General features: G+C 59.0%; 1 protein-coding gene across 2 annotated transcripts; it reads right to left on the bottom strand.

Moving 5' to 3' along the window:
- Positions 1 to 691: 691 nt before the first annotated feature.
- BOK (BCL2 family apoptosis regulator BOK) lies at positions 692 to 13,857 on the bottom strand. 2 transcript variants are annotated; one of them, XM_008527212.2, is made up of 5 exons: positions 13,502 to 13,857; positions 12,737 to 12,988; positions 9,769 to 9,897; positions 2,746 to 2,909; positions 692 to 1,479 (listed from the first exon to the last, which is right to left on the bottom strand). In XM_008527212.2, the coding sequence occupies exons 2-5, from the start codon at positions 12,957 to 12,959 to the stop codon at positions 1,354 to 1,356; spliced, it is 642 nt and encodes a 213-aa protein (XP_008525434.1). In that variant the 5' UTR covers positions 12,960 to 12,988; positions 13,502 to 13,857; the 3' UTR covers positions 692 to 1,353. The 2 variants fall into 2 exon arrangements, with proteins under 2 accessions (XP_008525434.1, XP_070476407.1); XM_070620306.1 differs by having other exon boundaries at positions 13,408 to 13,777.
- Between the last annotated feature and the right edge of the window lie 1,864 nt (positions 13,858 to 15,721).

Below are 15,721 nucleotides of genomic sequence, written 5' to 3'. Positions count from 1 at the left end.
AGGCTGGAGAAGGCCGGGCTGCAAGACCTCAGCAGTGGTCTGCCTCAACCCTGAGTGGTACAGAAAGGGAAACTGAGGCTGAGGCCACGTGGCAGCCCTCTAGCACTGTATGCCTATGGCCAGAGCTGGAGTGAGACAGGCCTGGGGACAGAATGTCCCTGCATCAGAAAGTGGGGTGTGGGGCCTCCCTGGGACGCCGCCCTGCAGTGGACAGACAGGAGCTGGGCCTCTGGGCTGAGGTGGAAGCCCTCAGGAAGGGACACTCGAGACTCTTGTCAGCAAAGACAAAGGGATGAGAACAGCCGGGGCAGACTGGGCCAGAGAGCAGGGCCGCCAAGCAACCTGCCACTTGTTCTTGGTGTGTGTGCACACACAAGTGATGATGCGTGCATGCGTGAGCGTGAATGCATGTGCACACACAAGTTATGTGCATGTGCACGTGTGTGAATGAGTGTGCACGTGAGTGAAGTGTGTGCACACGTGGCAGAGTGCATGCACACGTGTAATGGTGTGTGTGCACACCTGTGGTGTGTGTGTGCGTGAGCTCCCATGGTAACAGAAGACAGCCTCAACAAGGAAGGTGATGGGATCATCCTGCCCTTTCCCTTCTATCACCCTGGATTCGCCCGCCTCCTGTTGCGTCCCTGGGCGGTCCCAGGAGGATGACACAAGGAAAGCAGATGGGTCACCCTCCGTTGCCATGAAACTTTATTGGACTCGAATGCACACACCATCCCCCTTGTTCATTCACAGGCAGGTGTGCCAGCTGGAGCCCACACCCCGGGCCCTGCCACATGAGGACCCTGCCATGGGTCGGGGACACACTCTCCCTCCAGAAGTGGATTAAGCAACCAACATGTGAGCCTCATGCTCTGTTTGCGGGGTCGTCAGGAGACCCCACGGCTCCTCAGCCTTGACCTTCAGACCGAATGTGCAGGGCCCGCTGCCCACGAGGACCGAGGCCAGCTCGTGTCCTGCCATGGTCCCCTTCACGGATGGGACCCAGCATCATGAGAGCTTGGGGTCCCAATTCCCTTCCTTTGGGGCCTGGGAGATGACCCTGACTTTCTGGCTCCAGAAAGAAAGGGGATGAGAAGAGGTTCCAGAAGAAGGGGCGCAGTGGGGAAGGGCCACAGGGGGGCCCCAAAGCCCAGCCCCAGGCCCAGGGAAGCCCCCCTGCTCCCTCTTCCAGAAGGCCTGGGGCTGCAGAGGGGCCTCAGGGCAGGGCCTCCAGCTTCGAGGCGGGGCTCCGAGGGTCTTCCCGGCTCGGGTGGGGAGGAGGGCGATGCTTTTGGGGGCCGAGGGCCTCCCGGGTCAGAAGGCCGGGCTGCGGCCTCTGCCCGAGCGGGCAGCTCATCTCTCTGGCAACAGCATGAAGAAGGCAGCCTTCAGGAAGCGGCCGACACTGCAGAACGCAGCCACGAGCCAATGGGAGCGGTAGCCGGGGTCCGTGCTGACCACACACTTGAGGACGTCAGTCTGAGAGGGAAGAAGGGCAGTTAGAGAGCAGAGCTGGGAGAAGGCCAGGCCCCTGCGCCCCACACTGGATGTCAGCCGAGTCGCTGAAGCGAAGGCACGAGGCCATTTAGGGAAGGTTTGTGGTCCGGTCTGGACTCAAGGCTCCAGCATGGGACCAGCCCGCACCATGATGATTCAGACGGGGAGAGGGGAAGGGAGGAGCTCACAGTGGGGAGAGGAGGCAGCTGGGCCAGACCAGCAGACAGAAGCCTGCTGTGCCCCCAACACCAGGATCCCACCCACGTCCCCAGCTCAGCCACCTGCCTACCGCCCACAGGGGCTACAAATACCCCAGGGTCCTTCTGTGGGGCACCATGGAGCCTGGGGACCAGGAGGGACAAATCCAGCTTCAGATTCTCCCTCGGAATAGGAGCAGGAACTGAGCTTTCCAGAAGCCCAGTAAATGGCCACTCCTTATTTCCTTATTTCTTTCTATTCCTGCTAAGAGATGAAATCCATTCCCTACAACCTGACCTTTGGCCATGGTGTCACTCAGTGTCCTGGCTGCCCCAGCGCCCGCCCCAGCCGGGCTCCAGGGAGAGGAAGGCAGGAGGGGACGGAGGCCCCTGGGTCTTTGTGCTGAGGGATGCCCACAGCCGCGTGAGCCATTCTGGAAGCAACACCCTCCCCTCCGCCCAGTGCTGCCTTCAGAGGAGACCGCAGGGCCAGCCGACTGCTCGAGCTTGCTCTTGGCTCCAACCTCCGCAGAAGGCTAACCTCTGTCACCCACGGCCAGGGCACTTCACACACCCTGGATCACCACCCATTTTACAGAGAAGAGAACTGAGACCTCCTATGGGTGGGGCCGGCCCCCCGCGTCCAGGGCCCAGCAGCCCCCGAGGCCTGGCCAGGGCTGGGCAGGCGGCTGAGGGCATGGAGACAGTAGCGGGGTAGGACTCTGACACCGGCCCCTGCCTCATGCAGAACCTGGCCAGGAGTGGGCAGGGCAAGGGTGCTCTGAGCAGTGTTGGGATTTTCCCTCCAAGAGGCCTGCGTTCTGCCTCTCCCAGGCCAAGGGGCCCATGTCCACGGGCCACCATCTGCCATGCGGGGGCTCCGGGGCTGCCAGGACTCGTGCGTAGCTGGGGAGAGGTCAGCACTGGAGCCAGGCAGCAGGAGCGGTCCTCCTCCTCGCCCCTCTCCCGGTGTCCTCGCTTTCTCCTTCTTCAGCCCCTAGCACTGCACCCCCCCCTTCCTGGGACCCCTGCACCCCCAGGGTCCCCTCACCCATCCGCCACGCCTCCGCAGCCAGGTCGCCAGGGTCTTGCGCACAAACTCCCCGAGGCAGTCAACGAGAGCATGGACCATGGCGGGCTGGGCCTGCCGCACGCAGTCCACGGCCAGCCCCGCAGCCACCAAGTACAGGGACACCACCTTGCCCCACGTGATGCCTGCAGGGAGAGACACGGACGCTGGTCAGACGGCCGCCAGAACCCCAGCTCAAGCCCAGCCCTCAGGGTCGTGTGAAGGGGCTGAGCTCTAAGGTGCTCCCCCTGCCAATCCGCTGATGACTGGGGTCAGCGCCCAAGGGGCAGGCCCTCCCCACAGCCCCCCATCTGGACAGGGTGCCCGGCCAGCTGACCGCCTGGTGCAGGCCTCAGCCGTCGTCTGCTGCAGGTCAGTCCTGCCCCCCGCCACCATGGGTAGTACTTAGTGGAGATTTCTCAAGCCTCCATTACATACCTGCACACCTGTGCATCTATGCCAGACTCCAGCACTACCCTGCCCAGCCCACCAACTGCTGGAGGAGGTGACGGGACAGCAAAGCAGTTCAGCAAGCAGGAAACTGACTCAGAGCTAGACGCGAAAAACAGCAAGCAGCCTGGAGGTGCACCTGCCCCCAGCTTGTCTGTTCTAAACAGCCCTGCAAGGGCAGCTGGACATTTTCCATATAAAGAAGCTGGTGCCCACGGGACAAACAACCTTCCCCAGACCGCTAAGCCCCTGAGAGGCAGAACTGAGATGAAGCCCAGGTGGGAGGAAAATCCAGACAGGTGACAACCCAGGGAAGAACGTTTGCAAGGTATACAACACAAGTTTCCTTACTCGATAAAGAGATTTTATAAATCACTAAGAGAAACCTTTCAAAAGAAATGAGCACAAAACATGATCAGCTAATTCACAAAAAGAAAAATACAAGTCACACATCAGACACGCGAAACATGCTAGCTAGCCCTCACTAATAATCAAAGAAAGGTAAATTAGAGCAAGACGCGGCTTGTAAGCCATCAGATTAAAAACTTAAATGGCAATGTGAGGATCCAGGTCGCTCTGCAGCCCCGTAACTGATAGGAAATGACAGCTGGAAAGCACCTGGCAATATGTGGGAAGGATCACAGAGCATTCAAGCCAGCAGCGAGGGGCCCCGTCAGCAGTCAAGCCGAGGGAAGGGGTATGCAAGGACTGAGCATGCTCTTCAGTCCACCTTCACACGGCAGCCAGAACAATCCGCCGTAAAAGCATAAGTCAGGGGGCCGGCCCAGCGGCACAGTGGTTAAGTTTAGTGTGCTCCGCTTTGGCAGCCTGGGTTTGGTCCCCAGACATGGACCTATGTCACTCAGCAGCCCCGCTGTGGTGGAGACCCAAATACAAAATAGAGGAAGATTGGCACAGATGTCAGCTCACGGCGAATCTTCCTCAAACAAACCAACAGAAAAAAACTAACATTAAGTTAGCTGCAGTAGGTACTCGCTCACGAACGTCCACAGCAAGCCCTAAGCACAATCGCAAAAGGTGAAAACGACAGAATCTCCATCTACTGTGAATGGAAAAACAAAACGTGGGCCACACAGACACTGGAATGATACTCAGTCACGAAAAGGAAGGAAGCACGGACGCACGCTACAACACACATGAACCTTGACAACATGATGCTCAGGGAAAGAAGCGAGACTCAGAACGCCAGAGTGTGAGAGTCCATTTCTGCGAAATGCCCAGAAGAGGCAAATCCGGGGAGACAGAAAGCAGATCGCTGGTTGCAGGGGCTGGCGTGGGGGATGGGGAGTAACAGCTTAATGGCCCAGGGTGTTCCGGCGGTGATGATGGCGGTTGATGGCGGTGATGAGCAGCTTAGACAGCTGGGGGTGGCACAACACTGTGAATGCATGGAACGCCACTGAACTGCACACTTTAAAAAATGGTTAATTGTACGTTATGTGAATTTCACGTCAATAAAAAGAAAATTTAAAAACCCATAAATCAGGGGCCGGCCTAGGGGGGCAGCAGTTAAGCTCGAACGTTCCGCTTCGGCAGCCTAGGGTTTGTCGGTTTGGATCCCGGTGTGGACATGGCACTGCTTGACACATATAAAAAAAAAGTAGAGGGAGATGTGAGCTCAGGGCCAGTCTTCCTCAGCAAAAAGAAGAGGATTGGCAGCTGACCTTAGCTCAGGGCTAATCTTCCTCAAAAAAAAAAAAAAAAAGTGGGCGGGGCTGGCCCCGTGGCCAAGTGGTTAAGTTCGTGTGCTCTGCTGTGGTGGCCCAGGGTTTTGCTGGTTCAGATCCTGGGTGCGGACATGGCACCACTCATCAGGCCACGTTGAGGCAGCATCCCATGTGCCACAACTAGAAGGACCCACAACTAAAAACTATGTACTGGGGGGATTTGGGGAGAAAAAGCAGAAAGAAAAAAAAATAGATTGGCAACAGTTGTTAGCTCAGGTGCCAATCTTGAAAAAAACAAACAACGCCATAAATCAGACCATGTCTCTCCCCTGCTTAAACCCTCCTGTTACTGTTAACTTCCCATCGCTTTCAAAATAAATCCAAGTCTGAAATCCCACTGGAGCTGGCCCCCGGCCGCTCTCAGACCCATTCCCAACACCCTGGCCTCGTGCATGCTGTTCCAGCCTTAGTGCTGCTGTTCAGGGTCTCCGCCTCCAAGGGTCACCTGGACCATCAGGGCATGCCAGAGCCCTCAGGCCCCGTTCCCCAAGTACTGCTGCTCACGGGGCACCAGCCCTGGCAGCAGGCTCTATTCTGCTCACAGCTGTGGCCTCGGCGCCCCCAGGCCCGGCACCCAGCAGGTCCCCAACACTGCCAGAGGGCAGGTGAAGGGTTAACGTGGGACGGTGGGGACGAGGAGCGTGACGTCTGGCCGGCCTGCCTAGGGATGAACACTATGTTCCGTGGTGCCGTGAGAGGACAGTGAGTTCCACGTGATGGCCACAGTTTAACGTCTGCAGAGAAAGGCAGGAGTCTGGAAGGGGCCAGCAGGCGTGGTCTCCAGTCAGTGGTCCTTGGTACGTCCTGTTTTCTTTGAGCTCTTCTGTGTTTTCCTTATTTATTACGGAGATATAATCTCATTCTCATAAACTCATTCCACTAAAGTGTGATATTCAGCATTTTTGGTATAGTCACAAAGTCGTGCAACCATCACTACTATCAAATTCCGGAGCATTTTCCTCCCTGCAGAAAGAAACCCCATCCGTGAGCAGTCAGCCCCTCTCCCCCAGCACCTGGCAACCACTAATCTACTTTCTGTCTCTGGATTTGCCTATTCTGTTCCACTCTGTGTCTGACTCCTTTCACTCTGCACAACGTCTTCAAGGTGCATCCACGCTGTAGCACACGTCGGCATTTCACTCCTTTTTGTGGCTAAATAATGTTCCGTCATGTGGATGGACCGGTTTGCTCACCCATTTGTCAGGAGATAAACATCTGGGTTATGTGCGTCTTGGTGGCTGCGAGGAACAATGCTGCTCTGGACATCTGCGTGCAGGTCCTCATGTGGACGCGTGTCGTCCTTTCTCATGGGGGGATACCCAGGAGAGGAACAGCTGGGCCACGTGGTTAACTCCACTGGAGCTAACCCATTAGAGAACCGATAGCTTTCCAAGGCAGCTGCTCCATTTTCTGTTCCCACCAGCAGTTTCCGAGGCTGCCGATCCTTCATAACCTTGCCAACACTCGTGGCTATCCGACCTTCTGATTCTCGCATCCAATAAGGGACGAGGTGGCATCTCCTGTGGTCTGGATGTCCGTTTCCCTGATGACGGATGACAGCGTCTTCTCACGGGCTGACTGGCCGTCTGTACACCTTCCTGGGGGAGATGTCTATTCAGATCCTTTGTCCATTTTTAAAGCGGGTTGTCTTCTTAGTAGTGATTTCTATGAGTTCTTTATCTTCTGTGGTTTTCTGTGGTAAAATACTTTGTTCTTGTAATAGAAGAAAAAAATAAAAACTCTTGCCAACTTTTAGTCAGGAAGGAAAAAATTAGTTTTCCCACTGACGGGAACCAAGAAGCCCCAGGTGCAAACACAGCCAGGAGCAGCAGCTGCCTCTGCTTTCGAGGGGGCTCGGCCACCTGGGGAGGCCACCATAGAGCCCAGCCCTGCAGTCTCAGGCTGCCCACATCACCAGCCATAGCCCCAACCCGGCCAGAGCCGGAGGAGGCGAGGCCAGGCAGGGCCTGCACCCCACGGGGGCCTGCTACAAGGAAGAGGGGTGGAGGGTCCAGCCTGTGCGAGGCCCGGCAGCATGGGAGGGGCCACGGGCAGAGGGGGCAAGGGCCAGCAAGCACCTGACGGCAGGGACTCACCCTGTGGCAAAAGAGTTCAAGGACCCTGAGGGCTGGGATGGACCAGGGGTGTAGGGGAGACCTCAAGCGGCAAGCAGGGGAGGGGGGCAGCCACAAGCTGGTTGAGGGGGACGATCTGAGAGCCAGTTAGCAGCAGAAGGGGGCAGACCTGCAACCCCACCCTCCACAGAGCCCTGCTCCTGCTCCCTTATCAGTTGGCTCTGAGGTTCAGAGAGGTTGAGAAACCACTTACAGGTCACACAGCCTGGGAGCGGATGGCCGCCCCAGAGCACCACAGGGGCAAATGCGGGTATGGAGGCTGCCACAGGAAAGGGACAGGGGCTGGTGTGGGACAAGCCTGCCGGCGCTGGGCGGGGTAGGGGTGCTTGAACACGGAGGGGTGTGTTCTGCTCCAGTTTTAAACGTAAGTCACAAGATTTAAACTGAGCTCTCTACAAGTGAACCGAGCCGCTGTGCCCTGTGTCCAGCCTTCAGCTGCCTCTACCACCTTCCTCCCCTGCCCTCCCCGCCCTTCCCCTCCCCCATCTCCCCCAGGCCCAGCTCATCCTCCCAGAACCTACAGCCTTTCTGGGCGCCTCTCAGGCCTGTCGCCACACCAAGCAAGGCTGAGCAGGCAGGGGTGGGGTGCTCTGTCCTGGCCCCCATCCTGTGTCGCCTGCCCACACACCCACCACCACCCCGAGGCCCGGCCCCCGCCTCCCCCTAGTCCCAGCCACCAGCAGGCCAGAGCCGAGTTCTCCCAGATGAACCTTCCTTTTAAAGCCAAGCCTCGGCTCGTAAACCAGCTGCCGGAGACAGACACAGGCGGGTGGCCACCCACACGCCGGCGTCAGGCCAGGGATGCAGGAGCCCAGGGAGGGCCAAGGGTGGTCGTCAGGCCGGGACACCCGCCAGGACCTGATTCCCTCCCGGGCACCACCCCCGGCCTCCTCCACCAGGCACCTGCCAGGGACACCCACAAGGGATGCCCGCCACACCCCCCAGACCCTCCCCAGGACCCAGGTCAGGCCCGTTAGAACATTCTGGAGGAGCCTGCCCCCTCGCCACGTCCCAGCATGGAGACTTCTGCCCAGGAGGTCAGCGCTGACCCCGTGTCAGCCCTGGAGGAGGCGGATTCTGCAGCTGGCGGTCCTGCGTCTCCACCGCACGGGCCACAACCAAGGAAGGCCCACCGCATCAGGCTCCGCTCTGCCCCTGGACGTCCGGCCTGCCCACCAGGGGTGGGAGAGGACGCTGGAGGTCAATGTGGCCACCCCAGAGAGGTGGGGTCAGCGGGGCTGGGGGTGGGATCCCCTCTGAGCGGATGGGCGGCCCCTCTACCCGGCCTCCTTCTGCTGGGTGGGGGAGGGCTGCGTCTTCAGGCAGAGGGACTGTGGCTCCCCTGGCACCCTCTGCCCGAAAGCCCTGCTCTGCTGCTGTCCCCCCTATCCCACGGATGAGGAAACCTCGGCCTGAGAGGTGAGGAGCCTGCAGAGGTCACACAGCTGGTCAGCGACAGACTCAGACCAGCCTCAGAGACGAAGGATGTGAGGCCTCCCTGCTGCCTGGGGCCCCTGCGGCAGCCCCGGGGGAGGTGGCTCTCCCCACACTCAGATGTAACGGCCACGCCCACCCCCACTGCAGCTGGGACGCAGCCTCGGGAACCGCTGGCTCTGGGACCCCAGCTTCCCCTCCCGGAGGGCCAGCCGTTCATCACAGAGTCCGTGGCCTAGTGCAGCGCCCAGACGTTGCTGGGGAAGCGTCCGAAGGACCTGCCGGTGGAGGAGGTGCTGCACTGGGGCTGGGGCTTGCGACACCTGCACGGCAGCTCCTGGCGCCAGCGACGCACCAGGACACAGGGATGAGGGGAACTCGCAGAGATTGGGGCACCAGGACAGGACATGAGGTCACAGGCGGGGAGACGAGGTCTGTGGACAGCAGGGAGCCCAGGAGGTTCCAAGGAGGGGACATGGGGACATGAGGGGGTTGGGGAGATGAGTCCTGGGCCCTCCCATGAACCTGGGGGCAGGTGTGCAGACAGGAGGCAGCAGGAACTGAACCAGGGTGAGGGCACAGTGGGGAGGCAGCAGGAGCAGAGGCCACCTGCTCCTAGAGCACAGATGGAGGCACCGGGAGATTCACAAGCGAGTCTGGGCGAGCCAGGTGAGACAAGTGTGTCGCTATTCTCCAAAGACGCCCCAGCGAGCTACTCTGCCCTTATGCATCCCTCCCCTTGACACGAGGCTGCCCCATGACTCGCCTTTGACCAAAAGAATTCAGCAGAGCGACACGGTAACTTCTGAGGCTACTTCAGAAAGGCCTGGAGGCACCCACCCAGGCTGCTTGGGACACTCCCCCTTGAGACCTGGGGCCACGCTGTGTGAAGTCCAAGCCCCACAGGCCATGCACTGGGCATGTGTGGGACAGCCTGGCCCCACTCCAGCCAACAGCCAGGACCAACTGGCAGCCTGGGACACGCAGCCCAGCCAGGACTTCAGGTCATGCCCAAGCAGAAGCACATGAGAGGCGCCGTGCCAGGTGTCCAGTGGGCCCATTGTCCCCAGAACTCGCAATTCCAGGCTGGTCCGTTGCGCAGTGGGAAGGCACGGGTGAGCATCAGGCGGCTCCCAGATCGGCGGGGACGACTCCCCCACAGGCCCACCCAGTGCTGATTCACAGACCCCGGGCCACGCTGGCATGGTGGGCGTCCTGCGGGGGACGCACAGGCCTACCTGCAGAGAAGATCTGGGCAGACACAGCCAGGAAGGCGTCAGTCACCACGGTCTCAGACTGCAGTGAGATGTTCAGCTGGCGAGCCACGTTGCGGTAGACACTGGGCCGGATCAGCTCCAGCTCATCTCCTGCATGGTCACATGGTGGGTCAGAGATGGTCCCCACCTGCCTGCCTGTCACATGGGCCTGGGCCAGCCCACTCCTCAGCCCTGTGGCCACAGCTGGCTCAGGGCTGGCACTGACCTCGACTGATCTCTGACCCCCACTCAACCTCTTGGATCCCACCCCCCACGGCCTGGGGACAAGGAGATGACGGAGGGGCAGTGGGCACCCCCAGACCTGCCTCTGCACCCCACCCCTTCTGGCAAGCCAGCCCCCCCAACCCCGGGGCCAAGCCGGCTGGGCCGGTGGGGCGGGAATCCCGAGGAGGAGCGTGGGCCGTGCCTGCTCGGTGACTCACGGCCCACAGTGAGCTGCCCGGGCGGCAGGCAGACCGGGCAGGCAGCCAGAGCCCAACATGGGCAGGGACTTTGCAGGCCACCCCACATAGGTGGGCTGCCTCAGAGGGACGCCCTTGCTCAGGCCCCCGCATGGCTCGCTGAACCAAGAAGCTGAGCCACTGCCTGGGGGCACCAGCACCGCCCAGGTGCAAACCTGGGCCCCTGGTGCCAGCGGGTGTGTCTGGATGGGGCAGCCACCCTCAGCAGAGGAAATGCCCTCTCCACGGCCCTGCCTGCAGCGTGTGCTCGCTGGGGCACCCCTGGCAGCCGTGTGCCGGGAATTCCACACAGCCCTGGGACCGGGTGTCCCCCAGCCCAGCCACATCTCCAGCCAAAGCCAACAGGGAAATGCTGCCGACTGCACGGTCCCGGCCGATAAGGACGCCCTCATCATCTCTGGGGCCAGCTGCTCTCCATCTAATTAATGAAGATCTGGAACCAGAGCAGAACTGAGACGAGGTGGCTCGACGACGGGGGAGTCAATGCATGGAAATTCCCGGGGCTGGCCTGGTTGTTCCCACACACACAGCTCGGGGGCTGCTGGGGCCTGGCCCCGAGAGACTGGCCATGGGGACGTGACCCGAGCTTCTTCCTGTTTGCCACTGCCCCAGGAGCTGGGTGTCTGTGCAAGGAGAGGTTGGGGGTGTGCTGGGGGCAGAGAGACAGCGTCCGGCCCTGTAGGGGCTCACACTGAGGGCCATACTCTCTTTCAGGACAAACAACGCTCTGGGGTCCAAACCATCTCCCTCCGGGGTCGCCTTAGCCATCTGGCAGGGGCTGAGCCCCAGGGACTGGACATGGCGAGCCAGACACTGCAGAGAGGCCCTGAAGGTTCTGCTCCAGAGACGGCCAGTGCAGGCACTCGGCTCAGCCCTGCTCCCTGAGCCCAGGCCTGATGCATCTGGGGCTCCCACAGCAGGACGCTGAGGACTAGGGGGACAGAAGCTGGCCCGGACAGAGTAGCAGAGCCCAAAGCAGGGCTTTTCAGACAAGTTTAAACAATAGGGACTCCGGGCACAGGGAGAGGCAGCCCCAAGACTGCTCACAGACAAGGAGACGGAGGCTGGGGGGACAGGGGATAGAGCAGGCCAGCACAGAGGCAGGACTTCCTCCTGGGGCCATCTGGGGGTCTGTGGGGCTCTTGGGAGACCAAGGAACCATCTTCTCCAGGACCCTCTAGAACGCTCCCCCCAGTGTCGTCGGCACAGCCCAGCTGGAAGAGACGGTGGTGGGCAGCTGACCTCACAGGAGTCCAGGCGCTCCAGACCCCTGGCTGATGGCCCAAACCCCACTGGTTTTCCACACCTAGAAACTTCTCCCGCCCCCAGGACGCAGGCAGGATACTGCCCCTCCTGGCAGCCCTCTGCGCTGGCCCCGGGGAAACCTGTGTCTCCTCCCCACCACACACTCCTGGGTAGGCCAGGTCCACACAGCCCTGCTCCCAGGGTCCACACAAAACAGGAATGAGCAGACACTGGTGCCAGCCTGAAAAACGGCAGGGCGTCCCATTTCAGGGGGCGCTCCCCCATCGTAAGGGCTCACGCTGAGGGCCCCAGCATGCCCTCTTTCAGGACAAACAAGAACACTCCGGGGTCCAAACCATCTCCCTCCGGGCCCAGACCTCCCTCCCCGGCCCCAGATCCTGGGCCAGCTTCTCCCCACACTCTGCCTGGAGAGCTCGCCCCCCACCCCGTCAGGGCTTCATCTCCGCTGCTACCCCCTCCCCATGCACCCACTCCTGGCACCCGATAATGGTTTGAGGATGAGTAACCTCAGTCCCTGTGGTGTGATGGACGAACTGAGTCAGCTGGGCTGGTGCCTCCCTCTCTGGGGTCCAGACTGGAGACAGTACTGGGCTGTGGGTGACCCCAGAAACAGCACCCCCAGGTGTCTACACAGCACCAGCCCTCCAGGTGGGATTTTGGCTCCCCAGCCCCAGGGTGGTTTGGCTCTCCTGAAGCACAAACTTCCCCAGGGAGCCGAAGAGGCCTCCAAATCAATAGGAAAGAGCAGTCGATGGCAGGATTTCAGGCAGTAACTGCAAAGACCTATTTTCCAAAACAAGCATGAGGACACGTGGTCCGACAAAGGATTTTTGTGCCCAGCTGAGTACAAGGGTCACTCTGGAAGTTTAGCCACCAAAACATTCTTCCCAGAGCGCTCTATTCTTTCCAGCCAGAACGTCTGAAATCCGGGCCGACCAGGCAACTCCTGGGAGGTCTGCGCGCAGGCAGCCTGAGGGGGGAAAGGGAGGGGCACGGAGGAACGGGGGCGTGGGCGTGCCTGCCCAGGCCAGCCTCCTCTCTGCCGAGGGAAACTGAGGCCCAGCAGGGGAGGGTGTTGATCGGGTCACCTGGCAGGCTGGCCAGTGCGGAGACGGCTGTACCCGGAGGCACACAGGGCCCTGCGCCGCCGACCAGCTCAGGAGGGGCAGCCTGGGGACCCCGCCCGCCAGGGCCCCACTCACCCAGGCGCAGCAGCACCGCGCACACCTCTGCCAGGCGGCCGCCGGGGGCAGGGGCGGCACGCTCGGGCGCGCTCCAGGCGAGGCCAGCGCGCAGCAGCCGCGCGTGCACGAACTCCCTGCCGAGCGCCTTGGCCTGGGCCACCAGCTCCTTGTCGGTGGGCGAGCGGTCAAAGGCGTCCATGATCTCGGCGGCGAAGACCGAGGAGCGCCGCAGCACCTCCATGGCGGGGACGCGGGCGGGGGGCGCCGCACCTGCGGGCAGACAGCGCTCAGCCGGGCCCGCCCCGCCGCGCAGGCCTGGCTGGCGGAGGGGGAGGCCGGGCCCGCGAGGAGGGCGGGCGGCGGGGCGCGGGAAGGGGCGCGCCGGGCCGGGGCGCACGCGGAGGCCGGGCTGGGCGCGGCTCTGGGGAAGGGCTGCGACCAGCTGCGGGTAGCCCTTCGCTTTTGTGCCCCAAATCTTTAAAAACACGGTGTCACATTCTTTTAGATTCTGAATTCAGTCACAAAGATCCCCGCGGCTGCCAGGGATAGAAGGACCGCGGGGAAATGGCGATTTGCTCGCGCTAGAAGACGAGTGCGCCGGCGCTGGCGGCGCGGGCGGGGGGCACGGCCCAACCTGCTGTGAACCAGCGACAGCCAGGACCCCGGCCCCGCACCCCGGGGCCACCCACCTCTGCGCCGCGCCGTCCTCGGTGTTTGGCCCCGGCCTCGCCATTCCCATGGCGCGGCCGCCCGGGGATGCGACGCCGCGCCCGCCCAGCTCACCTCTCCTGCCGCATGTCGCGGGCGCGGGGGCCGGGGAGGGGTGCTGGCTTCAGGATCTGTTCGCCGCTGTCTCCGCCGATCTCGATCTTTCCATTCAAACCCGCAAGGACGCGCGCCCCGCCCCGGCGCCCGCCCCGTCCACGCCTGAGCCCGGCTGGAGCGCGGTGCGCGCAGGACCTCCCGCGCTCTCGGGGGCTCCTGCGGCGGCGTCGGGGGCGAGGGGAGCGCGGGGCGCACAGCGCGAGGCTCCACCGGCGAGAGGCGAGGCTGGGGCTTCGCCTTCTAAGGAAAAGGCAACCCCCGGGGGCGGAGCCGCGGCCGGAGCTTCCCCGCCGCCGCCTGCTTAAGGAGGACCGAGCGAGTTCCCAGCGTGCGCTCAGGAAGAGCCACCGGGCCGGAGCTGTCCCCGCATGGCCCAATGCTTAGGACCTAGCTCTGGCACCACCGCCTGGATCCATTTCTTATTGATACGTAGTGGTTCTTTATATATTCTGGTTGCGCGTCCCTGGTCTGACACATGGCTTTGTATTGTGTTGAAGATATAGCAGACATCATCTGCCACTCTGGTTTGCTATTGCTTGTAAGGAACAGAAGTTTTTCTCAATGAAGTCCAGTTTATCAATCTTTTCTCTTACGGTTAGTGCTTTTTCGTTAGGATGTCTGTTTTCTTTTTGTGTTTTAGTGTTCACATTTAGGTCTATGATGGATCACAAGTTAATTCTCGTGAATGATGTGGTAGACGGTCAGAGGTCATTTTTTTCTATATAGATATCCAGCTGACCCAGCATCATTTATTAAAAAGACTATCATTTTTCCACTGATTTGGAGAAGAATCCCCATCATAAATCAAGTGACGGTATATGTGAGGATTTGTTCTGAACTCTTTTCTATCCTACTGGTCTATTTCTCTATCCTTGAACCAACATCATACAGTTCAAACACTAGGATTAACCGCCTTGCCCTAATCCACTCATATACAACACTTTACCCTTGTTTTTCCCATGTGCACATAGGATGTTAATCAAAACAGACAATTTCCTGAGCCATAAAGTCTCAACAAATTTCAAAGGATAGAAGTCTTATAAGTGTGACCTCTCTCAATTAAATTAGAACTCAATAACAGGAAACCTACTAGAAAGCCTCTAGGTGCTTGCAAAGGAAACATCACACTTCTAGCTAGTCAATGGGTCAAATAGTAAATCTCAAGGAAAGCTGTAAAATATTTTGAAGTGAAAATATGACATATCAAATAGCATGGGGTGCAGGTAAAGCAGTACTTTGAGGACAATTTATAGCTTTAGAAGAACACTTGAAAACGAATGCTCTAAGCTCCAACTCAAGAAGCTAGAAAAAGAATGACAAATTAAGCCAAAGGTGAAAGAAAATACGAAAAATAAGAGCAGAATTTAATGAAGCAAAGCAAAAATTAGAGAAAATCAACGAAGCCAAAACTTGGTTCTTTTAGGAGATTGATAGAACTGATAAACCTCTGGAAATATTGAGTAAGGAAAACGAAAACACAAATTCCAAAATCAAGAATGAAAAAGAGAACATTGGGGCAGACCCCATGGCCAGGTGGTTAGGTTCATGCACTCCACTTCAGCAGCCCAGGGTTTCACTGGTTCCGACCCTGGGCGAAGAGCTAGCACCACTCATCAAGCCATGCTGAGGCAGCGTCCCACATAGCAGAACTAGAAGGACCTACAACTGGAATATACAGCTATGTACTGGGGGGCTTTGGGGAGAAGAAGAAGAAAAGAAAAAATATTGGCAATAGATGTTAGCTCAGTGCCAATCTTAAAAAAAAAAAAAAGAACATCATCACAGATACTACAAACATTGAAAGGACAATAAGAGGATACAATGAACAACTTTGTGACAGTAACTTTGAAGTTTAAATGAAACGCAATTTACCAAAACTGACACTAGAAGAAACAGAAAATCTGGATAATCTTATACCAATTGAAAAAATTTAATCCATAATTTAAAGTCTTCCCACGAAGGAAATTCTAGGCTCAGATGGTTTCACTGAGGAATTCTAAATAGTTGAAGCAATGTCACCAACCTTACACAAACCTGACCGGAGAATAGAAAATGAGGGAACACTTCCCAACTCATTTTATGAGGCCAGTGTAACATTGATACGAAAATTTATCAAGAACGTTACAAGAAGCTGGGAAATAACCCATGTCTGCCTTGGCTTCTCCATCTGTAGGACAG

Source organism: Equus przewalskii, chromosome 5 (assembly GCF_037783145.1).
Source record: "Equus przewalskii isolate Varuska chromosome 5, EquPr2, whole genome shotgun sequence".
NCBI classification, from domain to species: Eukaryota; Metazoa; Chordata; class Mammalia; order Perissodactyla; family Equidae; genus Equus; species Equus przewalskii.
The sequence above is the reverse complement of the archived record's forward strand: the minus strand, read 5'-3'. Positions and strand labels throughout refer to the sequence as shown.